This window comes from Dendropsophus ebraccatus, chromosome 9 (genome assembly GCF_027789765.1).
Source record: "Dendropsophus ebraccatus isolate aDenEbr1 chromosome 9, aDenEbr1.pat, whole genome shotgun sequence".
In the NCBI taxonomy this organism is placed as follows: Eukaryota; Metazoa; Chordata; class Amphibia; order Anura; family Hylidae; genus Dendropsophus; species Dendropsophus ebraccatus.
Window position 1 is genome coordinate 22,124,288 of NC_091462.1, and position 14,934 is coordinate 22,139,221.

Genomic DNA, 14,934 nt, shown 5'->3' on the forward strand with positions numbered 1-14,934 from the left:
TAAAAGACAAGGCTTTAATAATTCATAAAAATGTACAAAAATAGCCCAGTCAGAAGAATGTTTACCACAGAATAATCACGGGAGGAACGGCTGCAACCAAAAAGGGAATATAAAAAATAAGATTCTGTTTAAACCAGAATTACAGTCCAGTCCCCCACCCTGCCCTCCCGGAGCCAATGGGGATAAATAGATATTATCCAAAACAAGGTCAATTTAATGGTTTACAGAAAATCAGGTGGCACATTCTGTTATTGGTTACTTAAGGCAAGTATTGGGGGATGGGAGAAAAAAAAAAAAAAAAAGTGAAATTTACAACTTTTGAGTTTTAAACATTAAGCACATTCTCCAATGGAGAGAATTATTTATACAGAGAGCAGCTGAATCCAAGGAAAGGCGAACAGTTCCCTGCTAGAAACCATCAGAATTTGTCACATTTTATTGTAAACATATTTGGTAATGCGTCGTTCCTATTGATCATCGTCCAGTTGCTCTAGGAGGGTTCGCCTCCGCTTTTCTAGCTCTCCTTCACTTAATTCACTTCCGGATGTGTCCCAGTGACCCTGAAAATGCAAAAAATAAATACTTAGAGAGCTAAACTGATAGTGCGACCCAGTCAGGGTGGGTTCACACCTGCATGTCTCTCATTCATGGACGAATATGCTAGGTTCCCTTTCTCGGTTATCAAAATGAAAGTGAAATGCAGTTGTGGCCCATGGTCTCCAAGCTCTGCTCTTAGGGATTAAAGTGCACCATGTATATTCTAAACTAAGCCTAGAAGGACTAATAAGCTTACCGCATACAGTATATATGCAGAAATGGTCCCATTTACCACCACTTGTTTTCCTCTGGGTGGCTTGGGGCATTACCAGCAGTACACTCAAGTACAAAGCCATGACAAAACAGTAAGTCATTGGAACAGGAGCTGCAGGGACCCAGGTAAGTACCATTTGTGTTACTTTCCCCATTTCCTCATGGTGGGACTCTTAAAAGGATTATCTTATACTACGTTCCCAGCAACATGTGATAAGATACTGAATACCCCTTTAAAAAAAAAAAAGCTTTCCTGAAATACCTATAGATTTTTTTTTTTTGAACCACGACCCAGTCCCCACACACAGCGTTGGTCTATTTACCAAGCACCACCCCGGGCTGAAGCCCTGGAGATGGGCCGGGCCGCCCCCAGCGAGGGGAAACCCCCTCCTCTCTTAGAATCAATGGAGCTGCGTCATAGTGGGGTGGGGGTTTCCTCCCACTGGGGGCGGCCCAGACCATGTGCTTCAGCCTGATGCTCAGTACTGTGTGTGGGAACCGGGCAGAGTTTTAAAAAAAGGCACCAGCGCTGTTCTATTCATATGCAACACTTGTTCACACTTATTCTTATGTACTGATGGTACATTCCCTTTAAGCTTGTGTGTGAAACTTTATCAACAAATGCATCGACCAAGCTAAAAAAAGGAGATCAATGGCACCACATATTACACAGCCCAACCCGTGCTGTAATCGAGCAACAGTCTGCTATTTTTTTTTATGGAGCCTATTAACTAGTTATCAGCCACACATCTATTACAGGGAGAAATGTGCGGCTGACGGGGGAAGATTTTTACTGACATGCTACAAGACATCGATCAGCCGATGATCACCGGCTCTATGACATGGGGAGATAGCTACCCAATCTGGCAGATAATCTCTGTGTAACAGGCCACAAGCAGACACTCTGATTACGTCCCCGGCACAAAACCACTTCATATAGAGCTGCACTTACAGAGTCTTTCACTGGTTTCCTTTTTGGGGATTTCTGTTTAGACTCTTTTTGTCTTGATCGCTCTTTATCGTTCTCCTTGTCCCTTTCTCGGTCTCTTTCTTTTTTCTCTCTTTCCCTGTCTGCTTCGGATTCTGGAGAATTCTGATAACAGACAAAATTGTTAAAATAAACCAGTGATAAAAATGTATAATAAATGAATACACTTGAATGAATGAATGATATATATATATATATATATATATACACACACACATACATACACATATATACACACACACACATATACATATATATATATATATATATATATATATATATATATATATATATATATATATATATATTTATTTTACACACACACACACATACATTCAAGTGTATTAACTCTGAACACGTTGGCTTAATGATTCCATGTGTATTTCTGTTATGTCTGATTCTTGTCTATGTATGTACCCTCAGAATTTTAAAATGCTGTGGAATCTGTTGGCGCTATCTAAATAATAATTTTTATTTATATAGCGCCAACAGATTCTGCAGCACTTTACAATTCTGGGGTACATACATAGACAAAAAATAGATATTACAGAGATACATATAATTATCCATACATGAGGAGTGAGGTCCCGGCTCGCATGCATGAGCTTACACACTATCAGGAGGGGGTGCGAGACAGAATGGCTGAGGGGCAAAGTGCTTCATTGTTCTTATGGTCCGGCCATCTTTATAAATAAGGCAGTGCGGGTAAGGGGGGGTGAACCTGTCACCAGCCAATGCCTGCATGTACAGGTCTAAGTGCTTAAATGCTTGGCGTGTGTGTATGTGTGTGCGTGTGCAGGTTGAGGGTAGCAGTCAAAATTAGGGAACCTGGTAAGCCTGCTTGAACAGATGACATTTGAGGGCACGTTTGAAGCTTTGTGTATTGGAGGTGAGTCTGACAGTCTTGGGTAATGTATTCCATAGAACTGGTGCAGCTCGGGTGAAGTCCTGGAGACGGGAGTGAGAGGTGCGCATCAAGGTGGATGTTAGTCGTAAGTCGTTAGAGGAGCGTAGGGCACTGGTACGGCGGTAGACAGAGATGAGGGAGGAGATATAGGGAGGTGCAGCACTGTGTTTAATAGGCAGCCAGTGTAGTGACTGGCACAGGTGGGAGGCATCGGTATAGCGGCTGGACAGGGAGATGAGCCTGGCCGCTGTATTGAGAATGGACTGGAGAGAGGAGAGTTTAGAGGAAGGAAGACCGATTAGTAGGGAATTGCAGTAGTCTAGACGGGAATGAATCAAAGCGACAGAGTTTTAGCGGATTCGACAGTAAGGAAGGGACGGATTTTAGAGTTGTTTTTAAGATGCAGATTACAGTGTTGGGCGGAGGCTGACCCTGGTTCTTCAGGGGAGCAATACAGAAATCAAGGAGCCTAAAACTCAGTATTTGAAGTAGCTCCCCAAAGCTTTGTTCATATGACATTCATGCACCTAGTAAGTTCTGTATCCTGATATATATCTTGAACAGAAGACTGATGTACACCATGCTCAGGCTTACAATGGAGCTCTATGGAGGCCAATTCTTACACAGAGTGGAGAGAGGACACGCTGCAGCACGTCTTCTCCTGGCTCCTTATCCCAATCCGTACAAGTCTGAACACTCAGACCCGGACTCAACAGAACTTTTGACAAGTTTGTCAAGTATTTTGAAACAACAGCTACATTTTACCATGATGTCAACAGAGCCTAAGCCATGCATATGGTCAGATGTGTGCAGTGAACGGATATCAGGTAACTAATATCAATGCAAATGGATTCCTTCCAAAATGATTTACGGTCACATTCTTGGTGCGTCTGACATTACTGAAGCCATTCAGCTCACCAAACTTATACAGCGCACAAGAACCGAGCTGAGATGGGATTAAGTATTAAACTACTTACAGACTTGTGTCTTCTCTTTTTGCTTTTTTTCTTGTGCTTTTTTGCCTTCTTATAACTTTTTTCTGTAAAGGGAATAAAAAGAAAAAAAATATATATATATATTTTTTTTTTTGTGCAATGACCTTAACAGTAATTAATTGTGCAGAAAATATAAAACTGTGCAAGGCACACTGGGAGGGACTGTACCCCAACATTCAAATTCTACTTACACCCCCCAACATTGTTAGACTAGAATCCTATGTAATGTGTGCCATGGCAGCAGGTTTTATTCGCCCAGAGGACCAGAACTTACCTGACTCTGCACTTGTGGAATGTTCAGACCCTGAACGAGAGTCTGATCTCTGTCTTTTCTTTTTTGTGTGGTTTTCATCCTCTTCTTCTGATTCAGAGCCCTAGAAATCAATATGAACACAAATCTGTCAAGAAGTCCAAGACTACCACCTCCATTTCTCTGCTTGACATACTTCCTGTACTCAGCGCACCCTACAGCACCAACTACTAGGCCAATCAGTAGTAAAACACAGGACCACCAAGACCAGCGATTGGCTGCAGGGAGCCCCAGGTATGTCATTAGCAGAAATCATCCTCCAGGGATGTAATAAGAAAGCAACGAGGACTGGAGCGGTGTCACTGCACTCAGCAGAATAAATAAGGCGAGTACACTTATTTGACCACCATAAACGGCTGTTTTAATATACATAACAGCAGACCGTCTCTTTAACCACGTATTAAATATATGTGGTCTATGAATATCACATCTATGCATAGGCAAGCCTATTACAAAAGTACTAACCGAACGCGAGCGTGATCTCTTTCGATGGTGTTTTTTAGATTTCTTTGAGTGCTTCTTGTTTTTCGAATGATGATGCTGACATTCATGCTGCAGGAAAGACATGAAATATCTATTAAATAATATGTCCACAGTACTAAGACTATGCTTTAGAGATGAGGTACGGCACGTATAAGCCATCACTCCTAAGCAATAAACATCTAGGTTTTGAGAGAGACTCTGGTAGCTGCGGGGGGATAGACAGATTTGCAGTCATAGTGTTTTCTATTGCATTGTCACCTAACCCTGTGTTAGATTACTTAGGATTTGTGCCTTGGGAAGATCTGCCAATAACACAGCAATAACCCTACATCTTTCCGATATTATATATATATATATATATATATATATATATATATATATATATATATTCCGACATATTTACAAAGACTCTTGTTAATATGTTTAAGCATATTAGCTAATAATTTATACAGTAGAAGATTGCAGAGTCAGCAAATAAATGCTGTAAACCTAAAAACTAATCCCTTCGCTGTAGTGACAAACAATTTATATGAAGAGAAATCCTACCTCTAGAGCGTGCACAAAGTCTTTAAATATCCTCTTGCGTTCAGACTCCAGTGTGATGTCTTCAAACGCCGGCTCCTTAATAAACCTCTCCCGTACCTGAAAGGAAAGTGAAAAGCAGGTCCAGTTAAGGGCAGGTTTACATTCACTCAGAGATCCGGCAGGGTTTTTTTTTTTTTTATTGCTTTGTTACTGTGACGGAGGGAAATGGATAGCTGAACTGATCCCATTAATTAGAATGAGACAGTTCAAAACATTCGGCGATTCAAGTATGCCGCTGGATAGACCAAATGGCAAAACACAGTGTTCTATGGAAAGAGTTGAGCGCTGTACTTTGCTCGCTTCGGTGGCTCCTTAGGGAACGAATAGAAGTGCAGGCCACATACCGACCCATGGCTCTATTAAAAGAAAAAGGAGCCAGAGGCCAATCTGAGATCGCCTGTCGATTGGTATAAGTTTTAATTGAAAAACCCATTTAATAACAAAACCCATTACAGAAGAGCAAGGCAAACTATGTTCAATGATTCCAATACTTTTCTTTAAAGTGTATCTATATCCTTTCAAGGGGGAATGAAATGTCAAAACAACATGGTCCCGGGGTCTGCTGTTCCCTCAGGCTGCAATCCCTCTCCGCTGTGATGCCCTGCTCACTGCCAGTTTGGTAGGATCAGGATCGCTGCACAAGCCTGGTGTATGTCATGCTCATATGGTGTGAACATGGGTCGCGCCACACAAGCAGCGAGTGTATAAGGCTCTAAAGAGAAGAGGTAGATGTTGATTTAGTATAACTACCTCTTCCCAAGCAGAGTCCACTTCAATAGGAGGCGCTGCTTGTTTTAGCATGCTCTTGAAAGCAGATTCCTTTCTCTTCATTTTTCTTGCTTCCTCTTTTTCACGCTCTCGCTCCCGAGCCTCAGCCTTTTCCAAGAGCTACAAAACAAATGACAAAATGTCAGAATGTGTAACAATTCTCAGCCTAAAACAGGTACGGAAACATTTTAACAAGCAACGTTATTTGCGGCTACAGACAACAGCATTGCTTCGATAAATCTCCCTCCGTGGCGTGTACGGCGTCTGATGATGGGTAAGCAGCAGTCAATCACAGCTCTGTTTGCGAGGCTTTTCATATGTAAAACCCAATTTCCTCTACACTTCACGCCTCTGCTTTCCAAAATTGTTTTGCATACATTGTGTCCCAAAACTTGGGCCAGACTGCTCATACATCAGCTTCAGACTGACAATTGTTACTGCTCTGATTAATGGGCAAATGTAAATTAGACATTGGATACAAACCAGCCTGGCAGCGGGAAGAAGCCGTACACATGTTTTATGCAGCAATTCATCTGCAACATTTATAAGTCTCTTCTAAAAAGAAAGTTTAGTCCATATATAAAATATACAGACATATTCTTACAGACAATAGACAGATGCAACATAAAAGTCTGCAGCTGGCTTTCAAAAATACGATCCATGTTCATGATCTGCTTGTTTTAAGTAAATGCTTATATTCTCCATGACATAATTCTTTTATTGTTGTGTCATTCATTTGTTATCTTTACTAGGAATGTACGATTGAAAAGTCAAATGGGTGTTACCAGTTGGGGGCGTGTCCCTACAGTATGGCGCTATGCAATCAGTGCTAGACTGTAGGGAGACGCCTTCAACTCTAAAACATCCAGTTGGCTATTCTGTTATTATAGATGAGTAAATCTCGAGTAAGGTCAGGTCAATCCAAGCTACGAGAAGAAATGTTGCAGAATTGTCATTTAATGACTTATAACAATGATCTATGAGTCACTTTGAATGGCTGTATCATTTCAGAGTGATCCAAAGTTGTAGCTTAGGACAAGAATGGGATGCAGAGTCCGCGAAGGGTCCACTGGCCCTGACTGACAGATTTCTCCCCATGCACTAGGTACAACAGGGAGAGATCGAGCAGTCAATGACCCAGCACCTCCTTCTAGGGTAGGGTTACTATATTTAACCTGAATGGCTGTGCTGTCTCAGAGTGTTTACACGTCATTGTGATAAAGAAGCCTGTTAATCTTTCATGATGCCTGTACTTCAGGCAGTATTAAACAAGTAAAAGGGTACCTTTAAGATATCTGAAAAAGGAATATGTATTGTAGAATATCCTTTGTAACTTACACTGTTAAAAGCGAGCTTTATATTTCCAGCGTCTAACGTCGTGGCCCTTTTCGTTGAACTGATAACCGTAACAAAATCTTCAAATGTTGTGCGAAGCTCAACCACAAATCCTTTGTCCTACAAAGCGAACAGAATGGGTTAAATAAATGGCTGATTGATCTACTGTACATAAGTCACGGTTCCTGCACCAATCCACTACATTACAGACACCAATGACTTGAAGGGGTATGCTGGAGAAAAAAAAAAAATTAAGACAACTGGTGTCAAAAGGTTATATAGATTATAGATTATATAGACTTTCATTTAAAAATCTCTAGTCTTTCAGTACTTATCAGCTCCTGCATGTCCTGCAGGAAGTGGTATATTCTTTCCAGTCTGACACAGTGCTCTCTGCTGCCTCCTCTGTCCCTGTCAGGAACTGTCCAGAGCAGAAGAGGTTTTCTATGAGGATTTACAACTGCTTTGGACAGTACTTGTCATTTGTCATGGACAGAGGTGGCAGCTCACTAATCTTTATTGAGGACCTTAAACATAGATGATGCCCTCTTATAAGACTAAATAGGAATCAATAGACAAAATTCAGCAAAAATAAAAAATAAATAAATAAATGGATCACAGATCGCCATCACCTTCCAAGACATCCAGGTTGATATGCCAACTAGAAACTAGATGTAGCTTAAACTCTTTAGATTTGGTTGACAAAGGAAAAAAAATAAATAACCACCTACCCTTAATATATCTTTAATTATTTTCTTCTCGTCGTGATATCGAGCTTTGAGACCCTCCACATAAAATTTAAAGAGATCTAAAGCAGTAGAACCTGTAATAAAGACGTGCGATTTTAGACATTCTAGAAACCAAAGCAGTAAGACAGAGAAAGTTGCAGACAAACAAACGACCGCATTCTCTTACCTGGCTGACCGAGCATGTTGGCAAAGCGTATGTCAGAGCTGACGGTAGGATACAGCTCCATCCACGAAGACATGGAATGTAACTGACCGTGGTCATGCAATTCATCCAGAAAGACCTACAATCATAAAGTCCCAGGATTTAACAAAAAATTCTCTTATGAAATGTTTTTGACCAATTTTGTAAATCTGATAAATATAAAAACGCTTTAGATTAACCTGGAAAGATTCTCTGTTTTTACGCTGCCGCCTTCTTTCTCGTAACAACGTTTTTTGCTTTTCCTCTTCTTCCTCCTTTTCTAAAGCACGAATATGCTCTTCAAAGCATATCAAGGCATCTTCTTTATCCATATCTGGTGAAAAAAAAGTAAAAAAAAATATATATATGTCAAATGCAATATAAAAAACAAAAAACCCACCTTGCTCACTGTAAGATACTTCTGCTTTGGACAATTCCTTTTCCTTTGCTGGAAGTGTCTCCCAAGGGGTTTTCAAGCTATCAGGAGTGCTCTATGGAGGCAGCAACTGCTAACTTTCCCTACAGCACCACCACATGGGCAAAGTATTACAATAGATCATTAGCCCCTCTTTGTAGTGTATAAAAATAATGAGATATATTTAAGAGCCATTCACTATTCTTAGCAGATGAGCTTCCATCTATTTAAAGGGTCCATAATTAGGTTTTTAACCACAAAGGATGTTTCAAAAGGTTGCTGCAAAGCATATAGCTGAGTAGAGATCATGTCCCTGCAGGAAAGGCAACCGCGCACAGATGGTTTATTACTGACCCTGCCTTTCCAATCACTGTATACACAGAGATCAGTGAGTACCGATACGCAGCTTGCAGGAGCCATACTGCTTCCTGTCGATTATGTGACCACCAGGTATTAGGTAGCTGCAGAAGGTGCTGGATATGTTTGCAGACCTGGAGCAGCAAAGCAGAATGAAAAGTGGACTAAAGTATTTCAGTTTTTAAATTGTGCACCAATATAAAAATAAGGCTCTGCATGTCACAGACAAAAAAAAAATATATTTGAATAGCCAAATAAGAAGAAACTTTATAACAACTCCTTTATGATAGAAAAAACTGGTATCACTGGGAAAATAAAATAAAATAAATCAACTTCACGATAAAAATTGACCATCACTGACAAAAAGTCACCTGGGAAGAAAGGTCAAGCAATTTGAAAACCTGTCAAGCTTACTTTATGTCAACATAAAAGTCCTGAATGAACAGTCAGACGCCCTCAACCATTGACTTTCAATATTTTTATCATGAAAGAAAAAAAAAAAAAAAAAGCTTGATGGGTTCCGCTCTGTAGGGAAACACGTAGGGGAGAGAGCACTCTCGCTCAGGTAATCTCAGGAAAGATCAGAGGGAAACTTTGCAATAGGCCGCCATCACTTTCTGAGATGGGAATAACCCTTAAAGAGGGTCCAGGCGATTTTAAGAAACTTTGTAATTGGGTTTATTAGCAAAATATGCCATTATCTGCATTCAAAAAGCCTTTTCCCAGGCCCCCCCTCCCTCCTCTTTTCCATCCACTGCAAAAAAAAAAAAAAAATCAGGAAATTGTGACTTGTTGCATCAGACGTCCCCAGTCTGTTCTAAGGAGAGGGGAGGAGGGAGTTAGCCGGCAGCAGAGAGCAGATAACAGAGGATGGGTGACAGCTGTAATCAGAGCTCAGAGAGGTAGTGGTGACTGTCAGAGGAGATAAAGGGCAATGTATTTGTAGATTAACTCTTTGTTGTCCTGTTTTGGTCTTTTATTTAGCTCTCTCCATAGGAGAACGGGGGGGGGGGGGGGGGGGGGGGGGAAGAGCTTCAAACTGCTTTTTCATGCTAAAAATGCATTTTTCGGCTAATAAACCCAATTGCAAAGTTTCTTGACTATTGACTTCTGAAAAAAAAAGTCACGACAGTGACACTTTAAATGGGATGAAGGCTGCAATTCTTGCAGTAAGGATGTGTTCTCACAAGCAGGTTCGTTTTACGCAGTTTTTGTTGTCAAAGCCGAGAATAGATAATAAACAGAAACCAGCATCATGGAAAGACTGACACTTGTCCACTTCAATCCAATTCTGGCATTGGCTCCAAAAACTTGCATTAAACCTTTAGAGGTGCCTACTGACTCAGCTGACATCCTTCTCAGCCAATCACAGAGGTAAACAGAGGAGCAGGAGGTCATGAGAAGACAGAGCCATAGCCGGGACAGGAAGATTGCACAGCAGGAGCAGTAAAATGAGTGAAGGGGTTAATAAGGGCACACTTGCTGTTTTATGCCATGGAGAGGCAGTATGCATAGTATAAGACTTCCCAGAAACAACATCTTCAATTGTGAGGAAGCATCCCGAGTCTCATAAACTCTTGGTCTTTTTAGTCTTCCAGAAAAAACTACTGGGGAACACTGTAAAAGGGGGGTGGTCCCTTTCTATCCTTTCCAATGGTTGGATAAGATTTGGAAAGCAGAAACCAGTAGTTTGCAACATGCCTATAAGACAACAAGGGAACCCCATCACCAGCTAAATTTGACAGGAAGAGAGTGCAGCATGCTCACTATTAAAACAATGTACACTACAAAGAAAGCTGGTGGACTCCAGGTGTATGGTGTCTGCTAGGTTTACCACTGCCATCATGGTTTCCCTACAAGCAATGAAAAAAAAAAAAAAGGCTGTATTTTACGCACTTTGTAATTCTTCATCTTCAGCAAATGTTGGGTTATCCATGAGGTACTGCTGTGCTTCTGACCAAGTGGTACAGTAGGTCACATTGGCCATGTTGTCCAGTATGTTCTTCAGAGCCTCCCAGTTCCTCTTCCTCAGTTGCTTTGCTTGCTCCTGCAAAGTCACAGAACAAAGAAATGCACAATTACAAGAGGGGAAAATAAGAATAAATAAACTACCTGGTAACTAAATGACACAGCATACATGGCAATAACAAATCTAATACCTTGTGGCAGAAGCACATTCACATAATGATCTCTAAAGGTCACAAGGAATGCCGGAACGCCAACACCTGATTACAAACATGCTCAATGGATAGATGTTTTTTTTGTCTCGTGTGTAGATGGTTTTGCCTACACGCAAAAAAATACAAGAGATGTATTTCCTGCCTTCAGTTCCATTACATTTAAGCATAAAGCTACGGACCCATCAGACGAGCTTGCTAAATGTCACTTGTTCTGCATTGTTGACTTTATTCATACACCAACTGCACAGCTACAAATCTTATTATAAAGGTTAGTAGAGCACATCACCTGTTAGTTAAAGATGAACAAATTTATAGTAAAGTGAATTTGCTTTCTTATCTCGGTAATCTGCTTATCAGCCGGCTGCCTTTTGACTGACTGCCGCTCCACCCCAAGTGCATGGAATTGTGTTTTACATAAAGGCATGTGGCGGATACGTACATCAATCTAAGGTGTATGGGCAGTGACGAATTACAGCATAAGCTCAGAGGCTGTCAGTTGTATGTTACACTCAGTTGAATGGCTGGGATCAAAGTTAACTTCCCTCTATGTGTTCACCTATGTCAGAGTTGTCAAACCCGACACTCTCCAGTGGGAATTTTAGTTTTGCAACAGCTGGAGGGCCACAAGTTTGACACCTGCGACCTGCGCTATTCCTATAATTTTTGTAAACTACTTAAATTTACCAAAAAGGACACTTAAAAAAATAATAGCCTTGTCTCTAAAGTCTTGGCCACTAGGGGTCTCACTTCCTGATATTCTGCTGTTTATTGTCCGTCTCTGGTAACAGGAAAAGAGGGATTTAATCTGTGTCTCTCTCCAGTGGATATGCACTGTGCATGCAAGGTAAATCAAGGCTTCTCTGTCATCTTCACAGCAGTTGAGTAACAACTCCCCCCACCACCAACTACCATATCTAGTAGTGTACTGTGTATATGAACGCCCCATGACTGTGCCAACCCTAACCCTTGATGCCCCGTTGTTTCTCCCATGTCTGCTCAATGTATCAGTAAAAAAATATCCCTCCAAAAATGTCCATTAGAGTTGAGGGAATCTACAGTAAAATTGGGCCAAGTTCTATTCCATTCTTCTAGGGAATCTGAACTAGAAAGTCTGGGACAATTAACAGAATCAATGGAGACTCCACAAGATTTGGATTCACCGAATCTTGTAGTAGATTTGACAGCCTCTAGCATCTACAGACTTAAGGGGTTAAATTAACTTATTTGCATGTACAGCAAGGGGTCTTTTATAGACAATAAAAAGCTTTAGGAAAGTTAGTGGAACTTAAAAGGCTGTACTGTATTATGCCTCCAGCTACCTTACCCCATCCCCCCCATGAACACATTACTGACACTGTGTATACAGATCACCTTGTATGCCAACAACAAGCAGGATGTGTGCTTAGTTAAGATTCATAAAACTTACAATTAAAACTTTTCCTTATAGGCTTAAAGGGGTTGTCCAGTGAAAACATTCTTCTTTCAAATCAACCGATATCAGAAAGTTATATAGATTTGTAATTTACTTCTATTAAAAAATCTCAAGTCTCCCCAAACTTATTAAAGGGGTATTCCCCCCAAGAGCTAAAATGCGTAGCATGCCGCAGGCGATTGCGGGGGGCGGAGCTTGCCGCGGGTGAGTACGGAGGCTATGCTGCGGGTGAGTGAGGGATGCCATGGGTGATGGGGGGGGGGGGCGGTTGTTTGTGTGTGTGTGTGGGGGGGGGGGGGGGGCGGTTGGTTGTGGGGCGGGGCTGTGTGCTGCGGATGAGTGCTGGACGGTGCGCCTGGGAGGCTCTGGACACACGGGGTGAGCTCTGGGCTGGGGGTGACCGGGTGGCTGCTGTTAGAGAGGGAGACAGTGATAGCTGCGCTGATCATTGTCTCCCTCTCTAACAGCAGCCACCCCATCAGTGACTGAGGACACGTGATGCCGACACGGAGGGTGGGGGCCAGGAGCAGGGAGCGTGTCGGGTTGGACTGAGGTCTGATGATTCTCTGCAATCCGTGGGGGTGAATGCAGATGGATAACAGCAAAACTGTGCAGAATCCATACTAACTTTATATTGGAAAGATGGAAAGCTACGGGTGGGCAGCGTATTAATGCAAAAATAATTTTGGGGGGAATACCCCTTTAACTACTATATGTCCTGCAGGATATGATGTTTTATTTTGTCTGACAGTGCTCTCTGCTGACATCTCTGGCTGAGACAGGAACTTTGTCTTGATTTTCTATGAATCCCCATACTATTCTGGACAGTTCCTGTCTCTGACAGAGATGTCAGCAGAGAGCACTGTGTCAGACAGAAAATAAAACCATTTCCTGCAGGACATATAGTAGTTAATAAGTATGGGGAGACTGAGATTTTTTAATAGAAGTACATTACAAACCTATACAAAACTTTTGATATCAGTTGATTTGAAAGAAAAACATTTTCGCTGGACAACCCCTTTAACATTAAACAAACAAAAAATAAATAACACCATCAAATGTGCCATGGGCCTGAATGACCTTGTACTGTTCTGCGCAGTTCTTCCAGGTCATCAGACAAGGAATCTGAACATTGTATTGAAGATTTACCTTTTCTTTCTTTGCCAGATACATCAAGACATCTTCATAAATCTCAAGTCGATCACGTTCAGAAATTCCATTCCAGACGTCCGAGTCTGTGAACATCTGTTCTGCTTTTCTGGTAGACAACAGATGAGAATTTGATTACTATGAAAAATTCCAGCGTACTTCACATAGAGGGATTGTATTTGGCTTGGACTTACTTGTATCGGGTGGTGGAGGTCATCTTTTCATGATTTTCTAAGAACCTCTGGAAAGCTTCTTTTGCCTCCTTATACTTTAGCCTGGCCTCCTCTTTTTCTTCTTTTTCAGTCTGAACTTTGTAAGTATTAAACGCCTGCTTCTTGTCACTTAATTTAGCCAGGGCACTAAAGAGATGGAGAGAAGAAAAAATTATGTGATGACCTATACAGGACAAGTGACCTGGGTCAAAAGAGGTTGTCACAGCTTCTGTTACCTGTATCTGGGATCATTGATGATCATTTTCATGGCTTGTTCCCAGGATGCATTGGACGGCACACGCTGAGGAAGAGGAGGGGGTTAGTTGCTGAATACCACAAACTAAATTTTCTAAAAACAGTAAAGCCTCAGCACTGAATCCGCATTGTGAACTCTTCTGTCCCATAGCTCAGACTCCCACCAATCCTGAAGCAGTGGCATATCGTAGCAATATGCCATCACTATGAGATGGGAATGCCCCTTTAATTTTATATGTTACCTTTTCTTTTAGGAGTTCTTTAAAAGCTTGTTTGGCTTCTTCTTTTGTGTTCCAAGTGTAGGTTTTCTTAGGTGCTTTTTCCTCTTCAGGTTCTTCTACTGGAATAGATCTGAACACCAATTAAAAAGAAAAAAAAATAACTGCCTGGTCAATTTAATGAAGAATTAATAGAGACTTTAGGTGTCAGACAACTGCAGGAGCTCCCCAATAACAACTCATGGATACCCCAAAGTGTTTATTGTCAGTAGCTTACTATTTGGTTACCAGTTTCCTGCTGTTTTGTTCAGCTCTGTCCTACTTCCAGCACAGAACTAGGTATAAATACTTTGAGCACAAAAAATCCTCTACAGACAACACATGAGAAACTAAAAAGCATGTACAATGCTGGGAACATATAAGCTAAGGCTAGGAGACTCATGACAGGTAAGGTTACTCTGTCCCTGGTAAAGCTGATCTGCAAGGTGCGGGGAATCAAAACATCACCAATTTACACAGATTTATCTGACAGATTTTTTTAAGCCAAAGCCAGGAACAGACTATAAACAGAGATCAGGTCATAAATGAAATACTGTGATTTCCCC

The 14,934-nt window shown here is 41.3% G+C and overlaps 1 protein-coding gene across 2 annotated transcripts in view; it reads right to left on the reverse strand.

Moving 5' to 3' along the window:
• The window catches only part of PRPF40A (pre-mRNA processing factor 40 homolog A), a 26,687-nt gene continuing 11,753 nt past the window's right edge, over positions 1-14,934 (reverse strand). For both annotated transcript variants that reach the window (XM_069982719.1, XM_069982720.1), the window contains exons 12-27: positions 14,354-14,462; positions 14,093-14,157; positions 13,839-14,003; positions 13,645-13,753; positions 10,780-10,930; positions 8,312-8,445; positions 8,097-8,211; positions 7,913-8,004; positions 7,185-7,301; positions 5,829-5,966; positions 5,040-5,135; positions 4,476-4,562; positions 3,975-4,074; positions 3,683-3,744; positions 1,763-1,903; positions 1-560 (exon numbers count right to left, since the gene is read on the reverse strand). In XM_069982719.1, coding sequence (XP_069838820.1) covers positions 468-560; positions 1,763-1,903; positions 3,683-3,744; positions 3,975-4,074; positions 4,476-4,562; positions 5,040-5,135; positions 5,829-5,966; positions 7,185-7,301; positions 7,913-8,004; positions 8,097-8,211; positions 8,312-8,445; positions 10,780-10,930; positions 13,645-13,753; positions 13,839-14,003; positions 14,093-14,157; positions 14,354-14,462 — 1,774 coding nt within the window. In that variant the 3' untranslated portion in view covers positions 1-467. The remainder of the gene's footprint in view (positions 561-1,762; positions 1,904-3,682; positions 3,745-3,974; positions 4,075-4,475; positions 4,563-5,039; positions 5,136-5,828; positions 5,967-7,184; positions 7,302-7,912; positions 8,005-8,096; positions 8,212-8,311; positions 8,446-10,779; positions 10,931-13,644; positions 13,754-13,838; positions 14,004-14,092; positions 14,158-14,353; positions 14,463-14,934) is intronic.